Source organism: Notechis scutatus, chromosome 6 (assembly GCF_049901735.1).
Source record: "Notechis scutatus isolate UNSWTSFEM ecotype Mainland chromosome 6, rNotScu1.2, whole genome shotgun sequence".
Taxonomy (NCBI): domain Eukaryota; kingdom Metazoa; phylum Chordata; class Lepidosauria; order Squamata; family Elapidae; genus Notechis; species Notechis scutatus.
In genome coordinates this window covers 64,229,525-64,249,642 of record NC_142014.1, presented here as the reverse complement: position 1 = coordinate 64,249,642, position 20,118 = coordinate 64,229,525, and the positions used below count along the sequence as shown (strand labels likewise).

The 20,118-nt window shown below is 38.1% G+C and overlaps 1 protein-coding gene across 7 annotated transcripts in view; it reads left to right on the top strand.

Moving 5' to 3' along the window:
- FGD4 (FYVE, RhoGEF and PH domain containing 4) overlaps nucleotides 1-19,398 on the top strand; it is a 124,338-nt gene extending 104,940 nt beyond the window's left edge. For all 7 annotated transcript variants that reach the window (XM_087968541.1, XM_087968545.1, XM_087968548.1 and 4 more), the window contains 11 exons: nucleotides 1,127-1,283; nucleotides 1,941-2,079; nucleotides 3,068-3,126; nucleotides 4,202-4,348; nucleotides 5,783-5,955; nucleotides 8,532-8,562; nucleotides 8,829-8,924; nucleotides 11,117-11,242; nucleotides 14,581-14,721; nucleotides 16,652-16,792; nucleotides 18,946-19,398. In XM_087968541.1, coding sequence (XP_087824667.1) covers nucleotides 1,127-1,283; nucleotides 1,941-2,079; nucleotides 3,068-3,126; nucleotides 4,202-4,348; nucleotides 5,783-5,955; nucleotides 8,532-8,562; nucleotides 8,829-8,924; nucleotides 11,117-11,242; nucleotides 14,581-14,721; nucleotides 16,652-16,792; nucleotides 18,946-19,215 — 1,480 coding nt within the window. In that variant the 3' untranslated portion in view covers nucleotides 19,216-19,398. The remainder of the gene's footprint in view (nucleotides 1-1,126; nucleotides 1,284-1,940; nucleotides 2,080-3,067; nucleotides 3,127-4,201; nucleotides 4,349-5,782; nucleotides 5,956-8,531; nucleotides 8,563-8,828; nucleotides 8,925-11,116; nucleotides 11,243-14,580; nucleotides 14,722-16,651; nucleotides 16,793-18,945) is intronic.
- The last annotated feature ends 720 nt before the right edge of the window (nucleotides 19,399-20,118 follow it).

Genomic DNA, 20,118 nt, shown 5'->3' with positions numbered 1-20,118 from the left:
ATATGGATTGCAATTTTGGAGCAGGGTGAGATCAATCTGTATTTGTAGAATAAAAAAGATTCATGATGATTTTGCAATAATTAATACTGATTTTAGGATAGGAAACAAAAGGATTTCTGATTGTAAAAGATCTGCTGTTATCTCAATGCCTTTTCAGAATCAACCAAATCTTAACTCCCCTCTCACTGTGTATTGTACAAGAAATTCTGACATTTATTTCTGCTTTTTGATTGTGTGTGGAATTAAGACAGATGTTAAATTTAATTGTGGTTTAAGATTCATACGCCCAGATTGCTTTTTGGCTTGCTTCATTAAAAAAACATTATTCAGAATCATATTTTTCTGAGTGGGTGTAGTTGATAATTACAATCAAGCACTAATTTTCCCCAGATCAGATTTTAGGAAGAAAGGGATACATGGCAACTCTGTTCCCAAACCTTCTTAGCATGGGGTGGAAAACCTGTGGGCCCATAATCCATATATACCCCTCTGAATTCAACTGTCAAAGTTCTCAATAGCAAAACAAGTTGATTATTTTCAGCAGCAAGATTTTTATTATTTTTTAAAATTAAGTAGAACACACCTACTTTTGTTTTTTACTTCTTCCCTTGGTCATCCAAATTTCTCTCAATTGAAAACTAGGTCATATACTTCAATCCTGGTCAGTTCACCAATCCCAGTATCCATTGGATGGAAAAATATAGAGGTGGGATGACTGTACAGATTGTCCTTGTGTAATTTTTCCTGTTGTAGAATATTAGTTAGAACTTTGAAACTTGTGTCTCCCTTACGAATGATCATTGTGGCAGATAAAATCTTTCATAAAATATAGGCATTGGCTCCTGAACAATTAGAGGCTACTGTTCTACTGTGGGAGGCTAATTAATTAATTAATAAGATGAGTGCGTTTCATGATAGGCTTTCACTAAAATAAATTATAATCATTACATTTGAGAATATGAATTTGAGTCTGAAAATCCTTCGGCTAGATTATGATTGTCACGCAAAAATAGGCATTATGGAAGACAAACTAATAAAGAATTTACAGTACTAAAAGGCCCATGGTTAGTATTACTTGACTTTTAACACATTATTCATGTGTTGCTGCTTTTTTCCTCCTATTTAGGGACACCAACCCCAGAATCAGTGATATTCTGCAGAAACTGGCTCCTTTTCTCAAGATGTATGGAGAATATGTGAAAAATTTTGACAATGCAATGGAGCTGGTGAAAACTTGGACTGAGAGATCCCCTTGTTTCAAATCCATTATTCAAGATATTCAGGTAATATATATGTGTATGTGGTATGTGTGTGAGTGTGAGTGTGAGAAATAATTATTTCATTTTACACACACACACACAACATACACACAAAACCATGTCAATAGCATTTCATTTTGTTGCATGGTATAGTGCCTTCCAAAAACAATTTGGAAGCACAGATAGGTGTCTAATAATCTACCCATGAAATGGTAAACTTAAGCAGGGGTGGGATCCGACTGGTGTAACTACCGGTTCAGTGATTTTACATTTTGCTGCGCTCGTGTATATCATTGTCATCTAGCTGCCTGGACAGCTGAGCAGCGCTGCACGCAGGTGCGCAGCGTTTGAAAAAGCACTTTTTTCCTGCTTTTTTCAACCACAGCTGTGTCGTGCAAAGCAGCTGCAATTGAAAACACAGGAAATAAAGGTCAGGTAAGAGCCCAGGCGGGCAGGTGGGACAAAACAGCAGCAGACATAGAACCGGTTCTATGTATGCTCTCTGTTTGCTGCTTTTCATAGCAACCAGTTCTACAGAAGTGGATAGAACCGGTAGAATCCCACCCCTGAACTTAAGTTGTCTAAAGTGTAGGTCATATGTAGCTCATAAAAGCTAGGAGATCTAAAATTCCATGGAATCAAAATTATTACAACAGTTTTCTTTCTTTCTTCTTTTTCTAGAAACAGAAAGTTTGTGGAAATCTGACATTGCAGCATCACATGCTAGAACCTGTACAACGAATCCCAAGATATGAGATGCTGTTGAAGGATTATTTGAGAAAATTGCCTGCAGATTCTCTAGATTGGAAAGATGCTGAAAGTAATATTTGTGGGCATTGTGCATGAAGCAAAAGAGGAACTATCTTACAGCTTGCCATTTTCCTTTCGTTGTCAGGATGAAAAGAAATCTTATTTCTTTTTTTTTTTGCATTTCAGTTGTGTGCTGAAATACAAGAGAAAATAAGTACATCAGCATATCAGTATGCACTTTCTTGCATACTGATATGCTGGAATAAGTTTTAAATTGTGATGAGTATTGCTGTTGTCTTTAACAAGTTGTAATTTTAAAGATATTCTTTTTAAATTGTGGTTTTCAGAAAGGGTTTTCCATTTTTTTTTCAAATCATTTCATTCATTTCATTCTATGAATGCTCACAATAGTTTCGTGCAAACGTTTAAATAAGGGATTGGTTTGTTAACTCAAACCACAGAAAGATATACGTTATGATTATTATTTTTTCCATAGGTCTATTTCCTCAAATTAATGGACTCTGTTTTTTTCTGAAATTTGAATAAGGAGGTTAAGATTTGTTTTCCTTCAGCATAGTGGCAGGGCTGGTCATATCCTTGCCTTTAATTGACCTCTGCAGATTTCATTCAGTGTCAAAAAGACAAGCATAGCAGTCATTTTCATACATATTTCAGTTTGAAGTGACTGAGCTGGCAGTGACAAGTTGAATTAATAACTGGATTTGCATTTTACAGAGCAGAAAAATTATTCTGCCAAGGGCTTGTTTAATGCTTCATTTCAGTAAAAGATGCATTATCATAACCATTTAATATTCAAGTTTAACATACTAACGTTGGCTGCAAGAAGTCTCTGTTGCTCTGGCTTTTTATTTTGTACTGATGTGAAAAGCTAGTTCTGAGGAAACTTGCTGTGCTGTACAGTATTTGGCTATTTAATTGAACTTAGCAGCTATTTTTTTCTAAATACAGGTTATAAGCAAGTTAGCTTTGAAAATATTAATTTACATATTAATTAGGGAATGAGAATTAATCTTTTTAATTTACCATTTCTTCCCTAGAGTCCTTGGAAATTATATCCACAGCTGCAAGTCACTCTAACAGTGCCATCCGGAAAATGGTGAGTAACGTATTTGCCATTTTCTGTTTGCAGAATCTGCATTTTAGTTATTATTATAGTCGTTTTCAACTTACCACTATAGCTGAGCCCAAAATTTCATTGCCAAACAAGACAGTTGCTAAGTGAGTTTTGCCCCATTTTATGACCTTTCTTGCCATAGTTGTTAAGTGAATCTGGCTTTCCCAATGACTTCGCTTGTCAGAAAGTCACAAGGGTGAGCACATGACCCCAGGACACTGAAACGATCATAAAGACATTTGCCAAGTGTCCAAATTTTTATCACGTGACCATGGGGATGCCGCGATAGTCATACGTGTGAAAAACGGAGATGAGTCTCTTTTTTCAGTGCCATTATATCTTCATGTTTCCTCAGGATTAGAAAAGCCAAAATATTGGGTCACCTACAAAAACAAGATCCATGACAAAATCAGGAGCAAGCATATTTGCCAAAACAAATGGGCAATTGCATTAATTGCCCTTGTGGGTAGTGTAGGAACTTGTGGGAAAACAAATGTAATATTTTAGTACAAATAGTATTTCTCACACAGGCATCCATAAAATTGATAGTTGTCCATGCAATTTAAACACAGGTAATCCTTGACTTACAACTATTTGTTTAGTGACTATTTGAAGTTATATTATATACCTGCTATCAGTGAACAGAGTAGCTACACAATATACCATACATCTTTTTTATGTGTTATATTTATAGAGTATGTTTGTGAATTTTTGAATCAATCTGTATAAATCTTTATAAATATAGATTCAATATAATTCAATCTATATAAATAAATGAATTATCTCCTTCTTGTTTCATCCTCATCATAACTGATGAGGCTGTTGGTGTAGAAGAAGAGCAGGCAGAGTTAGGTGATGGTGGTGGGATTAAACATGTTATCAGTTTAGAGTCCTTACGTTGCCACAAACAATCCAAATTCAGCCTCTCTTGAATTCCTTATCTGCTGCCAATTTAATATTGAACTTTAGATGACTAGATTCTTATGTATAGCCTTTTCATAAACAACTGCAAGCAGCTTGCATCAATGTTGTCATTTCTTTTATTTTGATGAAAAAGGAAAATTTGAAGAAGTTACTAGAGGTGTATGAAATGTTAGGAGAAGAAGAAGATATTGTCAATCCTTCAAATGAACTGATAAAAGAAGGGCAAATACTTAAGCTTGCTGCTCGTAACACATCAGCTCAAGAAAGATATCTCTTCTTAGTAAGTATTTTACTCTGACTTGGTACCATTTTAAATGTCTATAACACTAGATTTCTATATTTGTGCAGGTGAAGGGGAAGTGCTATTTCAGTGCTGTGGTTTTTCCTACAAAGAAAGATTTCCAAATTGACTTTCTGTAGTTCTTTTTTGAGTACAGTGTTCCTAATTGTTCTTAACATAACTTGTGAAGCAATGCCAAACAAGAACACGGTTTCCTCCTAAATAGCCTTATACAGGACCAGGAACATGGTTGATACTAATTAGGACTAATGTTGATGCAATAAAAGGCCGAAACATGGTAAAATGATAAAGGACATTTTTGTATACTGAGAAAGGAGACTTCCTGGTTTGCAAGTGGAAGTTTACAAGAAAGCAGTGTGGAGCATTTGTGTGTGTGGAAGAGATGCTAATACATTCAAATTAATAAATACTAGATTAGTAAAAGGATTCCCTTGCAATTGTCCACCAGGCTAACTTCTCTTGATCCTATGTCTCTTAACTTTGAATGGAGAAGTAATGAGTGGTATGTTTAAGTAGTACGTCTTGTGCCATAGGAGGAAGAATGGCAAAATCTGGGGGTAGTGCTAAAAGAGGGATCAGCCTAGAATCCCTATATAGCCACAAGCAGACTAAGCCCAACCTCCCCCCTTGAATTCCATGGATCCTTATTTAGCTCCAAGCAGATGCTAACTGTTAGTTGAGAAGATTCCTGTGCATAGGCATGTGTAGCAATACATCAATTTAATTGGACTTTCATGTGTGAACCCACGCCTGATATGTGCCCACTGAAAACAGTTAGTTTGTTAGTTTCAAAAGTATTTTCTAACTATTTTTTTCTGTCTTTTGTGAAGAGGAAATTATTTTTTTTATATTTGTATTCCATTTGTATTCTTCCTAAAAGTCATGTTTATATTTAAAGTGGGATTCAACTCAGTCAATTTCTAGAAAAAGTTCATATAATATAGATGTGGTTAGAACAATCTTTTTCTGTGCTTAAAATTGTTCTCAGAAAATATTTCTCACACACTGCACTCAAAATCAGCTTCCAGGCAAGAAACTTATTTTTGTACTTTCAAAACCAAATAACTTTTTTTTTTAATAAACATTAAACAAAATAACAATGGGTTCATTACTTTAATGGTTTAATTCTTTATGAAATGTGTAATTAGTTTCCCAAACTCCTATTTTACATACTGGCAAAAGTAGCATTTCTCTCAGGTTGTACTATACTATATGTTGAAAGTGAACTATAACAGTGAATATCCTGGAGGATTGTAGCAATGTTAGTTGTGCTAACCACTTATTAATATCTTATTTTTCTTTCACTAAGATACAATTTTCACATTGCAAAGTGAATGTTTTTGTTTAATATAACCCACTCATTACAATTATGGATACTAATATCTTTTGATAATTGTTGGGGTTTTTTTCCAGTTCAATAACATGTTGCTGTACTGTGTACCAAAATTCAGCTTAGTGGGATGTAAGTTTACAGTCCGGACAAGAGTTGGCATTGATGGTATGAAGATTGTAGAAACCCACAATGAAGAATACCCACACACTTTTCAAGTGTCTGGGAAAGAACGAACTTTAGAGTTGCAGGCCAGGTAAGAAGTGAATTTAAGACTTGCTTGAAGCGTAGTCACACTAAAGTAAAAGTTTATAGATTCCTGGAACAGAGATATTGAAAACCGGCGTATATCTGATTTGCATTTGGAAAGCACTGGTTCTTTTCATTCTTCTTAGTGAAATTCAAAATTCTTGAATGAAGGACATGATGGTTTTTAAGCCATCGTTTTCAAACTTGGCAATTAAAAAATGTGGACTTCGACTCCCAGAATTCCTCAGCTAGCATGCTGGTAGCATTTCCCAGCTGCCTTTTGTTGATGTTTGACCTTTCCCCTAATTTCGTCAGCTCATAGTTAGATACAGTTAGCTCTCAACTTAAAACCATGGTTTAATTGTTTAATGACCATTCGAAGTTACAACAGCACTGAAGAAAATGACTAATGACTGTTTTTCACTCTTACAACTGTTGCAGCGTCCCCATGGTCACATGATCAAAATTCGGGCACCTGGGATCATATGATCACCATTTGTAACCTTCCCATTCAAGCAAAGTCAAAAGGGAAGCTAAATTTGCTTAATGGCTGTGTAATTCACTTAATAACTACAGGCATTCACTTAAAATGGTTGTAAAATGGGATCAAAACTCATTTAACAACTGCCTTGCTTAACAACAGAAATTTTGGGCTCAATTGCGGTCATAAGTTGAGACATTCCTGTACGGTTAAATGAACGTCCCATTCAATGGAAATGTTGAACAGAAGTGATCAAGTTTCTTGCTTGAGAATATAGAGATCCCTGAATAACCTGTATTAAAATTAGAAAAATGACTTGGAACATTCCACTATTGATACCAAATAAGTCCTTCTGGTAGATTGAAGAAATATACTAGATGTAGTTAATGCTATTAATTGAATTCTGTTTGTATTAAATACCATGGAATAATAGTTAATAGTCACATTTGTTTATTTATAATTAGTAGATTGCAGGATGCTTGTCTCAGTGATGTGAAGAGTTTCTTTAGGGTCCTTCCCATAGTACATAATCTTTTCTGCTTTTTAATGAGCACAAATAAAAATGCTAGGTAAATGTTTGTAACACCAGCCACATCTTCCTTCTTATACTATTGAGTACACACCTTATACTGATAAACAGTAATCTTCTTCATCCCCATAAAAATTGCATTAGTTTGCCCTAAGGATTTTCTTTACCAGAAGAACTTGTCTTTGTTTGATTCCACGAGAGTGGAAATTGATGCTTGTGGTTATAAGGTGCATTTTGTTAGAGAGATGATTGCTTCCTGGTGAACTCATAAAGCCATTACTGCAACCCTGTGAGAAGCAGAGCTTAATGTTTGATTAGATCAATTTATACAGTCTCTGTCTGTACTTCTGAGTCTTAAATTGCCCAGGGTATAACTTTACTAAACCTCCCATGTTTTAGCAGTTGACACAGATGGATAAGATTTATTTTTATCATGCAAGTTACACAGTCTGGAATCATGGAACGGACCCATTGGTCTGCTTAGTAGTTACTCTGATTCCGCGAGCAATGAACGCAAAGGCAAGTCACAGCCTTATGGTTTCCTTATTTGATATTCTTAAGGTAAATATGACATCCTGTAGGCATTCCTATAAACATAGGTATCCTTTTGATTATATGAATATTTGATGGCAAAACCATTATTTGGAAATAGCAGGGCGCAATCAGGATGCAACTCTATAAAGCAGCTACTATGTGCAACGATCGGATCCTTGCATATTCCAAACATCTTTTTGCTTTCAAATCTGCACAGCCCTAGTAAAATAAATCCTTCCATTCTGCAAACTGAAAGCATTAGAGCACTAATTTCCAGGCAGTGCTATATTATATTAAGATCGCCTGCAGTGGAACTGTTAATGTTTCGCTACAGAAGACTTAATATGGAAGCAATCGCTTGAGCCCAAACTTGCATACAACTTAGAGAGGGGACAGGAATGGAGAAGAAACTGCTAAGTGGCTTTTACGTAAATGACCTACTGGCCACAACTATGGGACTTCTTTTCCAGATCTGCTTTTAGAAACAATTTGAACAATGCACTCTTAGGCAGTGTACAAGTTCATGAGATTAGGTTTAGCTGCGGAGTTCAATTTGGCAGGAAAATGTTATATATGTAGTGACAAAGTTTACTTCTCAGTACAATTCAGATCCAGTAGCTACAGCCTTAAATGACTTTATTTCTGAAGGGTTTAAGGGAAGCTCAGAGAGGAGAGAAATCCAGCCCTGAATTGAGCAGAACAATTTGTGAATTTTTAATGGAATTTGCATTCACACATGCAGAGGGCATTAGAGACATTATTCTGGTATAGAAACATGTGAAATGTCATTCTGACCCCATTTCAAATGTCATATTTGAACAAAGGTTTAATCATGCACCAGCTTGAAAGGCATCAGCTTTTGAATCCAGAATCCCAATTATTTTTTCTTCTTCTTGCAATGAGACATTTTTAATGTTTTCAGTACTGTACCTTTTTATATGCTTCGGCATTTGTATGTCTTGCCATGTAAAATGGCGTTATAGCTTATTAATAGTTTCTGAACATGCTTTTAACCATTATCTCCAACTGTGTTCTTTAGCTCTGAACAAGACAAAGAAGAATGGATAAAGGTAAATAAACCTGACTTTTTATATCCAAATATGCAATAAATGTGCTAAGATTGATGCTTTATATGCAACTAGGCAACATGGCTATTCCACTGCTGCTGTTGTCACGATTCTTTTGAAATCAAACTTCCAGCGTTTGTTGATTTTAAAAGTTAGTTACTGGAATCAAGCATGCATCTATCTCTAGTGTTCATTTTGTTCTGACATTCAATCATTTACTCTTCCGTTATGTTAAACTCGGTCTTCTTTCTCCATTTCATTGATTCCAGGCTCTTCAGAGCACTATAGATGCTTTTCAGCAAAGAAATGAAACATTCAGAAATGCAATTGCAAAAGAATACGATGACATGCCTATTGAGGTTTCTGTAAGTTGAGTGTAACTTTTGGGTTGTGTATACTCCTGTCTGTTCAGATTAATTCAAAAACCCATATCAGAAACATCCTGAAAATAAGTCATGAAACATATTAGTTTGCCATTAGAATGGCTTTTCAGTCATGTAAACGCTCATATGGGCTTATTTTTATTCACTGTAATGTACCAGTATGGATGGACCTGTTCAGTGATGTCTATCCAGGAGATGGACTGATTTGCCAAAAGAAACAGAAGAAGGGGGTGGATGGAAGCAGGCATAATAGGAGAGAGAGAAGAGATAGTAGTGTGAAATTTAGCAGGGCAAAATGTTATCTGTCATCTACATGGCAAAGGTATTTATTTATATATCATTTCAATTAATGAGGCTGCCCCAACTTCAGACTAACTTGAAGATTTATTACAGGGGTGTCAAACTCAAGCCCCGGGGGCTGGATCTGGCCCACGGGGTGATTAGATCTGGCCCACAGGGCCGCCCTAGAAACAGCTAAGGATTGGCCTGCAGTACCTTTGCCAGCGAAAACAGAACTCGGGAGGGCTGTGTGCGGCCCTCCCGAGCTCTGTTTTCACTGGCAGAGGGTTGTAGGAGTACGTCGCAGCCAAAAACAGAGCTTGGGAGCCCATTTTCACTGGAAGAGCCATCACAGGCGCCCCCGACACAAGTGACATCGAGCTGGCCACACCCACCCTGGCCAGAGCCTTCCAAGATCAAACACAACCCTGATGCATCCCTCAATGAAATTGAGTTTGACACTTTTGATTTATTACATCTACCAAATTATTACTTCTAACAAAAAAACAATATTTTATAGGGATGCTATTATGTATGATCAAATGATTGGATTTTGTTATCCAGGGCTTTACCAACTCACTTTCTTTCTTCTTGAGCTGTCTATTCTTTGGTTGAGTCTATGAACCAGTTTGCTCTGAAGTAGATTTCTCTAAAATTATTTCTTTGATGCTCATATTTGCATGAATTCATATTACAAAGTCATTGTCTTGAATTGTATTTATTTTTCCCCTGCCTAGTATTGACGGTACAGAATTATCCCCCAACTTAATTAAAATAGTTATTTTGAGCAAAGAACACTTCTTTTGCTCAAAGCGGGAGAGTTATTTAAAGAAAGACCAATTAAAGACACCAAGTAGAAAAAAAGTATGATATAATCTTTGAAATGCCTCCGAACATAAATGGATGGTGGAGGGAATGGCTGCTACAGGGATTTTTAAATCGTGGCTATGATCAGAAGCAGTTCAAAATGATCATTCACACAATTTCTCAATTTGTACATGATTTTATTATATTGAGGTAAAAGTCAAGACTGTGAGATCAGACGAGCATATATTGTGTGACAGTCTATTGTTAACAGGCAGAAATAAGTTATAAATCTTTCGTTCCAATTACTGTTTAGTCATGATAAGAATTACAAGAGTTTTATTTTGTCTTTTAAAAACACTGTGACTTCCTGCTCAACATTTCTCACTCCTTTTTCTATTGTAATTATTTAAAAATAAATAAATCAAAGGATAGTTAATATTTGGAAAAGAAGCATTTCTTTAGGAAAAATGGAAATAATTCCAGAGGGAGACATAAAGAAATGCCAGAGAGATATATACTATAATTAAAAGTCTCTTCATTATTCAGTCAACAAACAAAACATAAAAAGCATTTAAATTTAGACTTCATTTCTAATTATCATACAACATAGCTGTCTTTTTGGTTAATCTGTTTGTTCTGATCTTTGCAGAAATTCTCTTCATCCCCTTCTTGCACACATAAAGAGGCCTATGCTCATTTGAATATCTTTCCCTGGTTTAAAGTCTACTGTAGTTATGAGATTGAAGCCCAGCTGCCATGAAAGTTAGGGTCCAAATATCTATTTCTCTTTTCTTTTCCTGCAATTGCTAGCAGAATTTATTTGTGTATAGCTATTTTAATCTTTGGCATTCCCTGCCTTTTCCTACATCACTGGATTTGGTTATTGCTAGCAAGGGAAAATGCAAAGCATCAAACTAATCTTGAATGTCTTTCAATCCTAAATATGCAGCTGTTGTTTATGGTAGCATCCACACCTGTTATTTAGTTTTAAAATTATCCTGCCATTCCACTGGCTTTTCAGAAAGAGAGAGTTAATTACCTTTTCCTCTAATAATGTTCCACAATTTATTTATTTTTCTTCCCCGGAGACTGCTGAGCTCGGGAAGAGAGCCCCAAGATGGATCCGAGACAATGAAGTGACTATGTGTATGAAATGCAAAGAGCCATTTAATGCACTAACAAGGAGGAGACATCATTGCCGAGCTTGTGGGCATGTAAGCACAAAGCCACATCTGCTGGTTAACAGTTGCTGAAGCTGCCAAAAACTTGTTCAGAAACTCCATCTGGTGATTGCTTTTAAATGCTGTTTTGTTTCAGCTGACACTTGCCATGGCAGAAACTCAGAATTTGTGAACCAAATCTGTGCCCCCTTATGGCCAATGCAGGAAACATTTCTGTAAATGGTTCCTTTTAACAACTGGAATGTTAAATTCATTTTACATTTCATTTTATTGCGTTTCTGGTGTCCTTTATCAGATCTCTATTCTGAGCTGCCATAGGCTATTTGATCCTCTATTGCAGGGCTGTCAAACTTGCAGCCCATGGGCCAGATTCATCACGTGCTGGCCACGCCCATGCCCACGCCCGGTTTAGCAAAGCGGAAAAAAGTCATGTGATGCTGCTATGATGATGTGAGTTTGATACCTCTGCTCTATTGGAATCTCTAATTATTATCCTTTAATAACAGTCTGCAATCATTCAGCTGGTTTTAGGTTATCTTTGGAAATATTTTTCAGGGTACCAATTTTAATCTCTAGTTGAAAGAGTTTTATTTCAGATATGTTTAATTGTGTAATTCATAATGTTAAGTTACATATTCATATTATTTGTGCACAGCACTTTTAGTATACAGTGTACAGGTGAAACTTGAAAAATTAGAATATTGTGCAAAAGTTCATTTATTTCAGTAATGCAACTTAAAAGGTGAAACTAATAAATGAGATAGACTCATTACAAGCAAAGCAAGATAGTTCAAGCCGTGATGTGTCATAATTGAGATGATTATGGCTTACAGCTCATGAAAACCCCAAATCCACAATCTCAAAAAATTAGAATAGTATGAAAAGGTTCAATATTCTAGGCTCAAAGTGGCCCACTCTAATCAGCTAATTAAGCCATAACACCTGAAAAGGGTTCCCGACCCTTTAAATGGTCTCTCAGTCAGGTTCAGTAGGAAGCACAATCATGGGAAAGACTGCTGACCTGACAGTTGTGCAGAAAACAATCATTGACACCCTCCACAAGGAGGGAAAGCCTCAAAAGGTAATTGCAAAAGAAGTTGGATGTTCCCAAAGTGCTGTATCAAAGCACATTAATAGAGAGTTGTGTGGAAGGGAAAAGTGTGGAAGAAAAAGGTGCACAAGCAGCAGGGATGATCGCAGCCTTGAGAGAATTGTCAGGAAAAGGCCATTCAAAAGTGTTGGGGACTTTCACAAGGAGTGGACTGAGGCTGGAGTCAGTGCATCAAGAGCCACCACACACAGACGGATCCTGGACATGGGCTTCAAATGTCGTATTCCTCTTGTCAAGCCGTTCCTGAACAACAAACAATGTCAGAAGCGTCTTACCTGGGCTAAAAAACAACAACTGGTCTGTTGCTCAGTGGTCCAAAGTCCTCTTTTCTGATGAGAGCAACTTTTGCATCTCATTTGGACACCAAGGACCCAGAGTCTGGAGGAAGAATGGAGAAGCACACACTGCAAGATGCTTGAAGTCCAGTGTGAAGTTTCCACAGTCTGTGTTGATTTGGGGAGTCATGTCATCTGCTGGTGTTGGTCCACTGTGCTTCATTAAGTCCAGGATCAATGCAGCCGTCTGCCAGGAGATTTTGGAGCACTTCGTGCTTCCTTCCGCAGACGAGCTTTATGGGGATGCTGGCTTCATTTTCCAGCAGGACTTGGCACCTGCCCACACTGCCAAAACCACCAAAACCTGGTTCAATGACCGTGGGATTACTGTGCTTGATTGGCCAGCAAACTCTCCTGACCTGAACCCCATAGAGAATCTATGGGGCATTGGCAAGAGAAAGATGAGAGACATAAGACCGAACAATGCAGAAGAGCTGAAGGCCACTGTTGAAGCATCCTGGTCTTCCATAACACCTCAGCAGTGCCACAAGCTGATAGCTTCCATGCCACACCGCATTGAGGCAGTAATTGCTGCAAAAGGGGCCCAAACCAAGTACTAAGTACATATGCATGCTTATACTTTTCAGAGGTCTGATATTGTTTTATGTACAATCCTTGTTTTATTGATTGCATGTAATATTGTGGATTTGGGGTTTTCATGAGCTGTAAGCCATCATCATCACAATTATGACAAATCACGGCTTGAACTGTCTTGCCTTGCATGTAATGAGTCTATCTCATATATTAGTTTCACCTTTTAAGTTGCATTACTGAAATAAATGAACTTTTGCACGATATTCTAATTTTTTGAGTTTCACCTGTATGTATTGACTGCCCAAGTCTAATGACACTTTGGTGAACATGTTCGTATACTCAGAAACAAACTTTGGGATTCCTGAATTAACCACAGTATCAATGTTCATGATATAGCTATCATGAACTTTGGTATTGTGGTTAATTCAGGAATCCATGAAATTCAATGATGGAAGAAGTAAGGTTCTAGATTTAGGCAAGAAAGACAGAATACAGTATATGTGGTACCTTGCTCAATAGTACTAAGAGGGATCTTGGAGTCCTAGTGGACAATCATTTAAATATGAGCCAACAGTGTGCTGCAGCTGCCAAAAAAGCCAACACAGTTCTAGGTTTCATTAACAGAAGGATAGAATCAAGATCACATGAAATGTTAATACCACTTTATAATGCCTTGGTCAGGCCATACTTGGAATACTGCATCCAGTTTTGGTCACCACAATTTAAAACAGATGTTGAGGCTCTAGAAAGAGTGCCGAGAAGAGCAACAAAGAAGATTAGGGGACTGGAGGCTAAAATACTGTATATAAAGAATGGTTGCTGGAATTGGGCATGTCTAGATTAATGAAAAGAAAGACTAGGGGAGACATGATAGCAGTGTTCCAATATCTCAGGGTCTGCCACAAAGAAGAGGGAGTCAAGCTATTCTCCAAAGCATCTGAGGGCAGGACAAGAAGCAACGGATGGAAACTAATCAAGGAGAGAAGCAACCTAGAATTAAGAAGAAATTTCCTGATAGTTAAAACAATTAATCAATGGAATAACTTGCTTCCAGAAGTTGTAGGGGCTCCAACACTGAAAATTTTTAAGAAGAGATTGTACAACCATTTGTCTGAAATGATATAGGGTTTCCTGCCTGAGCAAGATATTGGATTAGAAGACCTCCAAGGTTCCTTCCAACTCTGTTATTTTGTTATTCTTTGAGTGATGGCACTAAATACCTGAAGAGTCCTGTTTTAGAATATTGGATGGATTTCATGTTTGGTTACGATCATTGTAGAATAAATTAACCGTTTATTAAAAATCTCACCATGGCAAATGGTGTTTGGAAATGATGTTTGGAAGCAAACTGATGTTCCAAAGTAACTCAGTTTTTCCTTATTTTTCTTAAGGTGGTTTGCTGGAAATGTTCTGATTACAAAGCTCATCTTGAGTATGATGGCAATAAGCTGAACAAAGTCTGTAAAGATTGCTACCATATTATAACAGGGTGCACTGATAGTGAAGAAAAGAAAAAAAGAGGAATCTTGGAGGTATAAAATTTAAAGAATTAAAGTGTGTTGGGTCTTGTTTATTGTTTATTTTACATTGCTTTGTATCTCTTGTTTGTTGTTGCCTGTCCCATTTTATTAACTTAAAATATTTTAATAAAATGGTTTATTAATTTAAAAGTAAGATCACACATATTGTAATACTGCATCCAGTTTTGGTCACCCTATTATAAAATAGAGACTCTGGAAAAAGTGCAGAGAAGACCAACAAAGATGGATAGGGTGCTGGAGGCCAAAACATACAAAGAACTGGGAACATAGCTGGGTATGTCTAGTCTAGTGAAAAGAAAGACTAGTGGTGACATGATAGCAGTGCTCCAATATTTGAGAAGCTACCACAAAGAAGAGGGAATCAACCTGAGGGCACTAGAAAGCAAGACAAGAAGCAGTGGATAGAAATTAATCAAGCAAACGACCTAGAACTAAGGAGAAATTGTCTAACACTGAGAATAATTGACCAGCTTGCCTTCAAAAATTTTGGGTGCTATACCAGTGAAAGCTTTTAAGAAGAGCCTGGACATCTACTTGTCTGGAATGGTATAGGGCTGTGATGGCGAACTTATGGCACGTGTGCCACAGGTGGCACGCAGAGCCCTCTCTGCAGGTACGCAAGCCATCACCCCAGCTCAGCTCTACTGCGCCTGTGCACGCGCCTCCCACCAGCCAGCTGGTTTTTGGATCTCTGCCACGCATGTGCGGGGGGGCACATGTATGGGGGTGTGAGGAGCGTGGGGTGGTCGCGTGAGCATGCAGGGGGTGGGTGGGGGGAGTACTGGGAGGCACCCCCTGCACTCCCTGTTTTGGGCCTAGTAGGCCTCCCTCAGCCTCCTGGGAGCAAAAATGGGCTGCGGAGGGACTTTTAAAAATTGCATGCAATAAGGAAGGCACTGATGAGAACTAACTAGCCAAAGGCTAAATGTTTGTTTGCATGCAGAAAACCGTACATGGCTCATTTATTGTGTGCCGAGAAACCATTTTACAATACGCTGCCTCTGACGGCATCCATGGAATTGACCTAGCTAATTTGTACTAGCTAAATCCCAGCATTTTTGTTGGTCATAATAGCTGTGCACAGTGTGAATTGTAATTTAGCACTGTATGCAGAAATGCAAAGTCTCCACCTTCTTGCTAATTTTGGTTCCTCAATCATGATTCTTCATGTATTGAAAATGACAGTATTTCTTGGATTTTCAGTGGACATAGTTTTGACTGCTAAAGGTAGAGAATAGAAAGGAGAGAAAGAAAAGTGACAAAATTTAGGAGAAATGGGCAGATTTTACTAAAACAATTCCATCCAGCAAATAAGCTTTTAAGTTTAAGTTTTAACAATTCAGTTGAAGTTTCCAATGCTGCTTGTTCTATCAGCTATTTTTAAAAGCCCATTATAGTGTCTTTATTACATCCAGTGATTGTTTTGGTGCAGTAAACCCAAACCAACTGCTGTTTAGAGGCAAACTTACTCATAGTAGTTTGTTTACTTTGTGGAAATTTGACATAGTTACTTTTAAGAAGCACTTTGGAAGAAGCCAGGGGTGTAGGGGGAAGTGTAGTGTTGGGGGGAAGCCTTTCGTTATGAGCTACTTTATGAAAGTTCCCTTTTTGACTTCTAAATGGCACTTTGAGTTAAAATGAAGAAAATGTACCCTGGAACTGATTGATTATTAAATGTTTTGTAAAAGGTCAGCAATTCTTCCATTTCGTTCTATTTCTGCAAGATTACATTGCTTCCATGTCATGCTTCTTTCATGAATAGTAAAATACCAAGCCGGCAGTTGGGTGTAAGATTGTTCTCTTTCATTTTTGTTACTTAATTTGCTATGATTTTATTCCTTACCAATTATGATGTGAGAATTTATGAACAATTAGAATGATCTTTTCGAATTCTTCAACCACCTTCCTTTTATCTCTACAGATTGAATCAGCAGAAGTGTCGGGAAATAGTGTGATATGTAGTTTTCTACAGTATTTGGAAAAATCTAAAACATGGCAAAAGGCTTGGTGTGTGATACCTAAACATGAAGCCCTTGTTTTATATATGTATGGCGCTCCACAGGTATGTAAAAACAAATGGAAGCCAGATCATAGTGAAATTCTTTTCTCTCCTTAGGGCAGGAGTGTCAAACTCAAGACCCCTGGGCTGGATCCAGCCTTAGATTTGGCCTGTGGGACTGCTCTGGAAACAACGAAGGACCAGCCCGCAGGGCCACTGCCAGCAAAAACAGAGCTTGGGAGGGCTGCATGCGGCCCTCCCAAGCTTCGTTGTTGCTGGCAGAGGGTTGCAGGGGGCTATTGCAACTAAAAACTGAGCTTGCAAGGGTCATGGACAGCACTCCCAAGCTGTGTTTTCACTGGCAGAGGATTGCAGGAGGCCATCGTAGCCATAAACAGAGCTCGGGAGCCTGTTGTCACTGGCAGAGCATTTGAGCCACCACAGGCATCCCTGATCTGAGCGATGTCAAGCTGATCATGTCCACCCTGGCCATGCCCATTCCGTCCCCCTGAGGTAAAATACAACTCTAATGTGGCCCTCAATGAAATCGAGTTTGACACCCATGGCTTAGGGCAGTAGTGCTAACCTTTTTGGGCTCCTGTGCCAAAAATTGTGTGTGCTTGTGCGCACAATCCCCCCACCCCTCCTTAACTGCACTGCACCTCCCAGCTGATTTTCAGCATGTTTGAGGCCTTTTTCAGCCTCCCAGAGCCTTTGCAGGCTGAAAAATGGGCCTGTTTCGTCACTTCTGGTATTTTCGGAAATATAGGAAGTGATGAAGGGCCTATTTTTTGCCCTGCAAAGGCTCTGGGAGGCTGAAAAAGGCCTCAAACAGGCTGAAAATCAGCTGTGAGGCGCTCACATGCGCATTGAGGTAAGTTTGCTTGCGGTTCGCGTGCTGGCACAAATGGCTCTGCGTGCCACCTGTGGCACGCATGCCATAGGTTCGCCATCGTAGCCTTAGGGTTACATGATATCCTGCTTACCTTTCATTTACGATTTTGCAACTGTCATTCCTATTCTTTCTGAATTGTATTCTTCCCCCACTGTATGTAAAAGAAGAGCTTACACAATAACAATCAGAACTGGCTATGACTATTGTGTATCTCTCCTCACCTTCTGTTTATAGAGGGTGATATATGATACAAGTAATCCTTGACTTACAACCATTCATTTAGTAACCGTTCAAAGTTACAACGTGCTGAAAAAAAGTGACTTATCACCATTTTCCACACTTTATAACCATTGCAGTATTCCCATGGTCACGTGATCAAAATCCAGACACTTGGGAATTGGTTCACATTTATGATAGTTGTAGTGTCCTGGAATTATGTGATCCCCTTTTGCGACCTTCTGATAAGGAAATCATCAATTGGGAAGCCAAATTCACTTAACCATATTACTAACTTAATGATCGAGTTGATTCACTTAACAACTGTGGCAAGAAAGGTAGTGAAATGGGGCAAAACTCACTGAACAACTGTCTCACTTAGCAGCCAGATCAGATGAGGAGGAGGCATGGGAGTCAGGGTCACCATCAAGGCAACCTGACTGCTCCAAGGGTGAAGAGGAAATGGAGCTGTCAGAGAGAGAGAGGGAGGGAGGGAGGGAGGGAGAGAGAGAGAGAGAGAGAGAGAGAGAGAGAGAGAGAGAGAGAGAGAGAGAGAGAGAGGAGTCTGGGCCATCCATCAGCCCTCAGGTGGAGATTCAACAGCCCCCAGGGCTGGAGGCGGCTGATGAGGAAGAGGAAAAGCTGAGTCCAGTGCCTGACAGATGCGCAGGAGGCAGAGGAGAGGAGAGCAATGGAAATCTATGGGCCGATCCTTGGGATGGAAGAGCCACCACTGCTGGTGAAGCTCCACCCTAGTTATGGGGATAAAAGGCAGGGGATGGAGATGAATAGGTGTGTGGCAGACAACTATTATTCTCCCTGCTGGACAAACTTCTTAGCCTGCTGTGTGTGTGTGAGAGAGAGAGAGAGACACTTTTTGCTGGGGCTGCTGGGGCTCCTAATAGCCATTGATTTAACTACAGAGGGTTTGTCATGTTGGAGAGCTGGGTCAGAACAGATCTGTAAATTTTAATCTTGATAGAAATGAGAGCTTTTCCTTCCTCTGTCACTGGTTTTCTCTTGTTGGAAATCAATTACAATTGCTTCTTTTTGGGGACTCCTCTCAAATGTTGCCTTTTTAAAGTGACCATTTCTGTTTCCACAGGATGTCAAAGCCTTGGCTACTATTCCACTTTTGGGCTATGCTGTAGATGACACCCCAAGAAGTGCTGACCTCCCGCATAGTTTCAAATTGACTCAGTCTAAATCTGTGCACAGTTTTGCAGCAGATAACGAAGAGCTGAAACAGAAGTGGTTGAAAATCATCTATTTAGCTGTTAAAGGTGAAACACCAGATTGCTGCAATGATTCACATTTCAGTTTGGAGGATCAGCAGGAAAGCACTGCCAAACTGGAATCCACCAATGGTCTGTAAAGCTGTATTTGTCCCATTCCTATTGGGGTTGACACTACGTTCTAAAACAAGTTTGAAAAGACGCCAGCCTTTCTGCCATGTTTCTTAGCACTTTATGTTGGAAAAGAACAAAAGAGTCCATATTGTTTTAGAGAAATTGTCTTTAACATTTATGTTATGTCAATAAAATCAATGTACAGAAGCATTCCATATTTTCTTTTGATTCAATTAATGTGTTAGCCAAAAAGTCATCAATATTAATCTAATGCTGTTATTTCCAAGATTGTTATCGTACAACATAATACTATTACGGATGGTACAGCTTTTTTCATAATGAAGTTGATCTCTTGGTAATTTTCTATGAATCATACATGTGTGTTTTTAGATATACCTCCACATTGCCAAATAGATGTGTCGTGAAATTTAAAGTTAGAGTAGCTTACTGCATCTAAATTCTCGCACTATTACATTGATGTGTTTATAAAAACTATAAATTTTTGTTTGTGAACCAAACAATATCCAGAGTATCTAAACATTTTAAATGATCTATTTAAAAAGCTAAATCTTTCCTGATAATTTTTTTTAATTGAACAATAAGAACATTATATACTGTTTGCAGGGTATGTTTTTACAGGAAAATGTACTATACTCGATTTTGATTTATCTTCATGATACTAAATCAATGCTTGTCTATGGTTTTTAAAAATGAAGCATGCATCCTGTAGAATTTAAGCAGAGGATACTGAATTTAAGAGCTAATTGGTGGCTTGTTTATATAGAATAATATTGGTATTTTTATACATTAATACAGAACTGGAAAGAGTAGTAAAGGCATGTATTGGATGTATAGAGTCTAGCTGTGGTTTGAAAAGCATAACTTCCCAATTCTGTTACCTTTGGAGAGTGGTGCTACATTTCTACAAT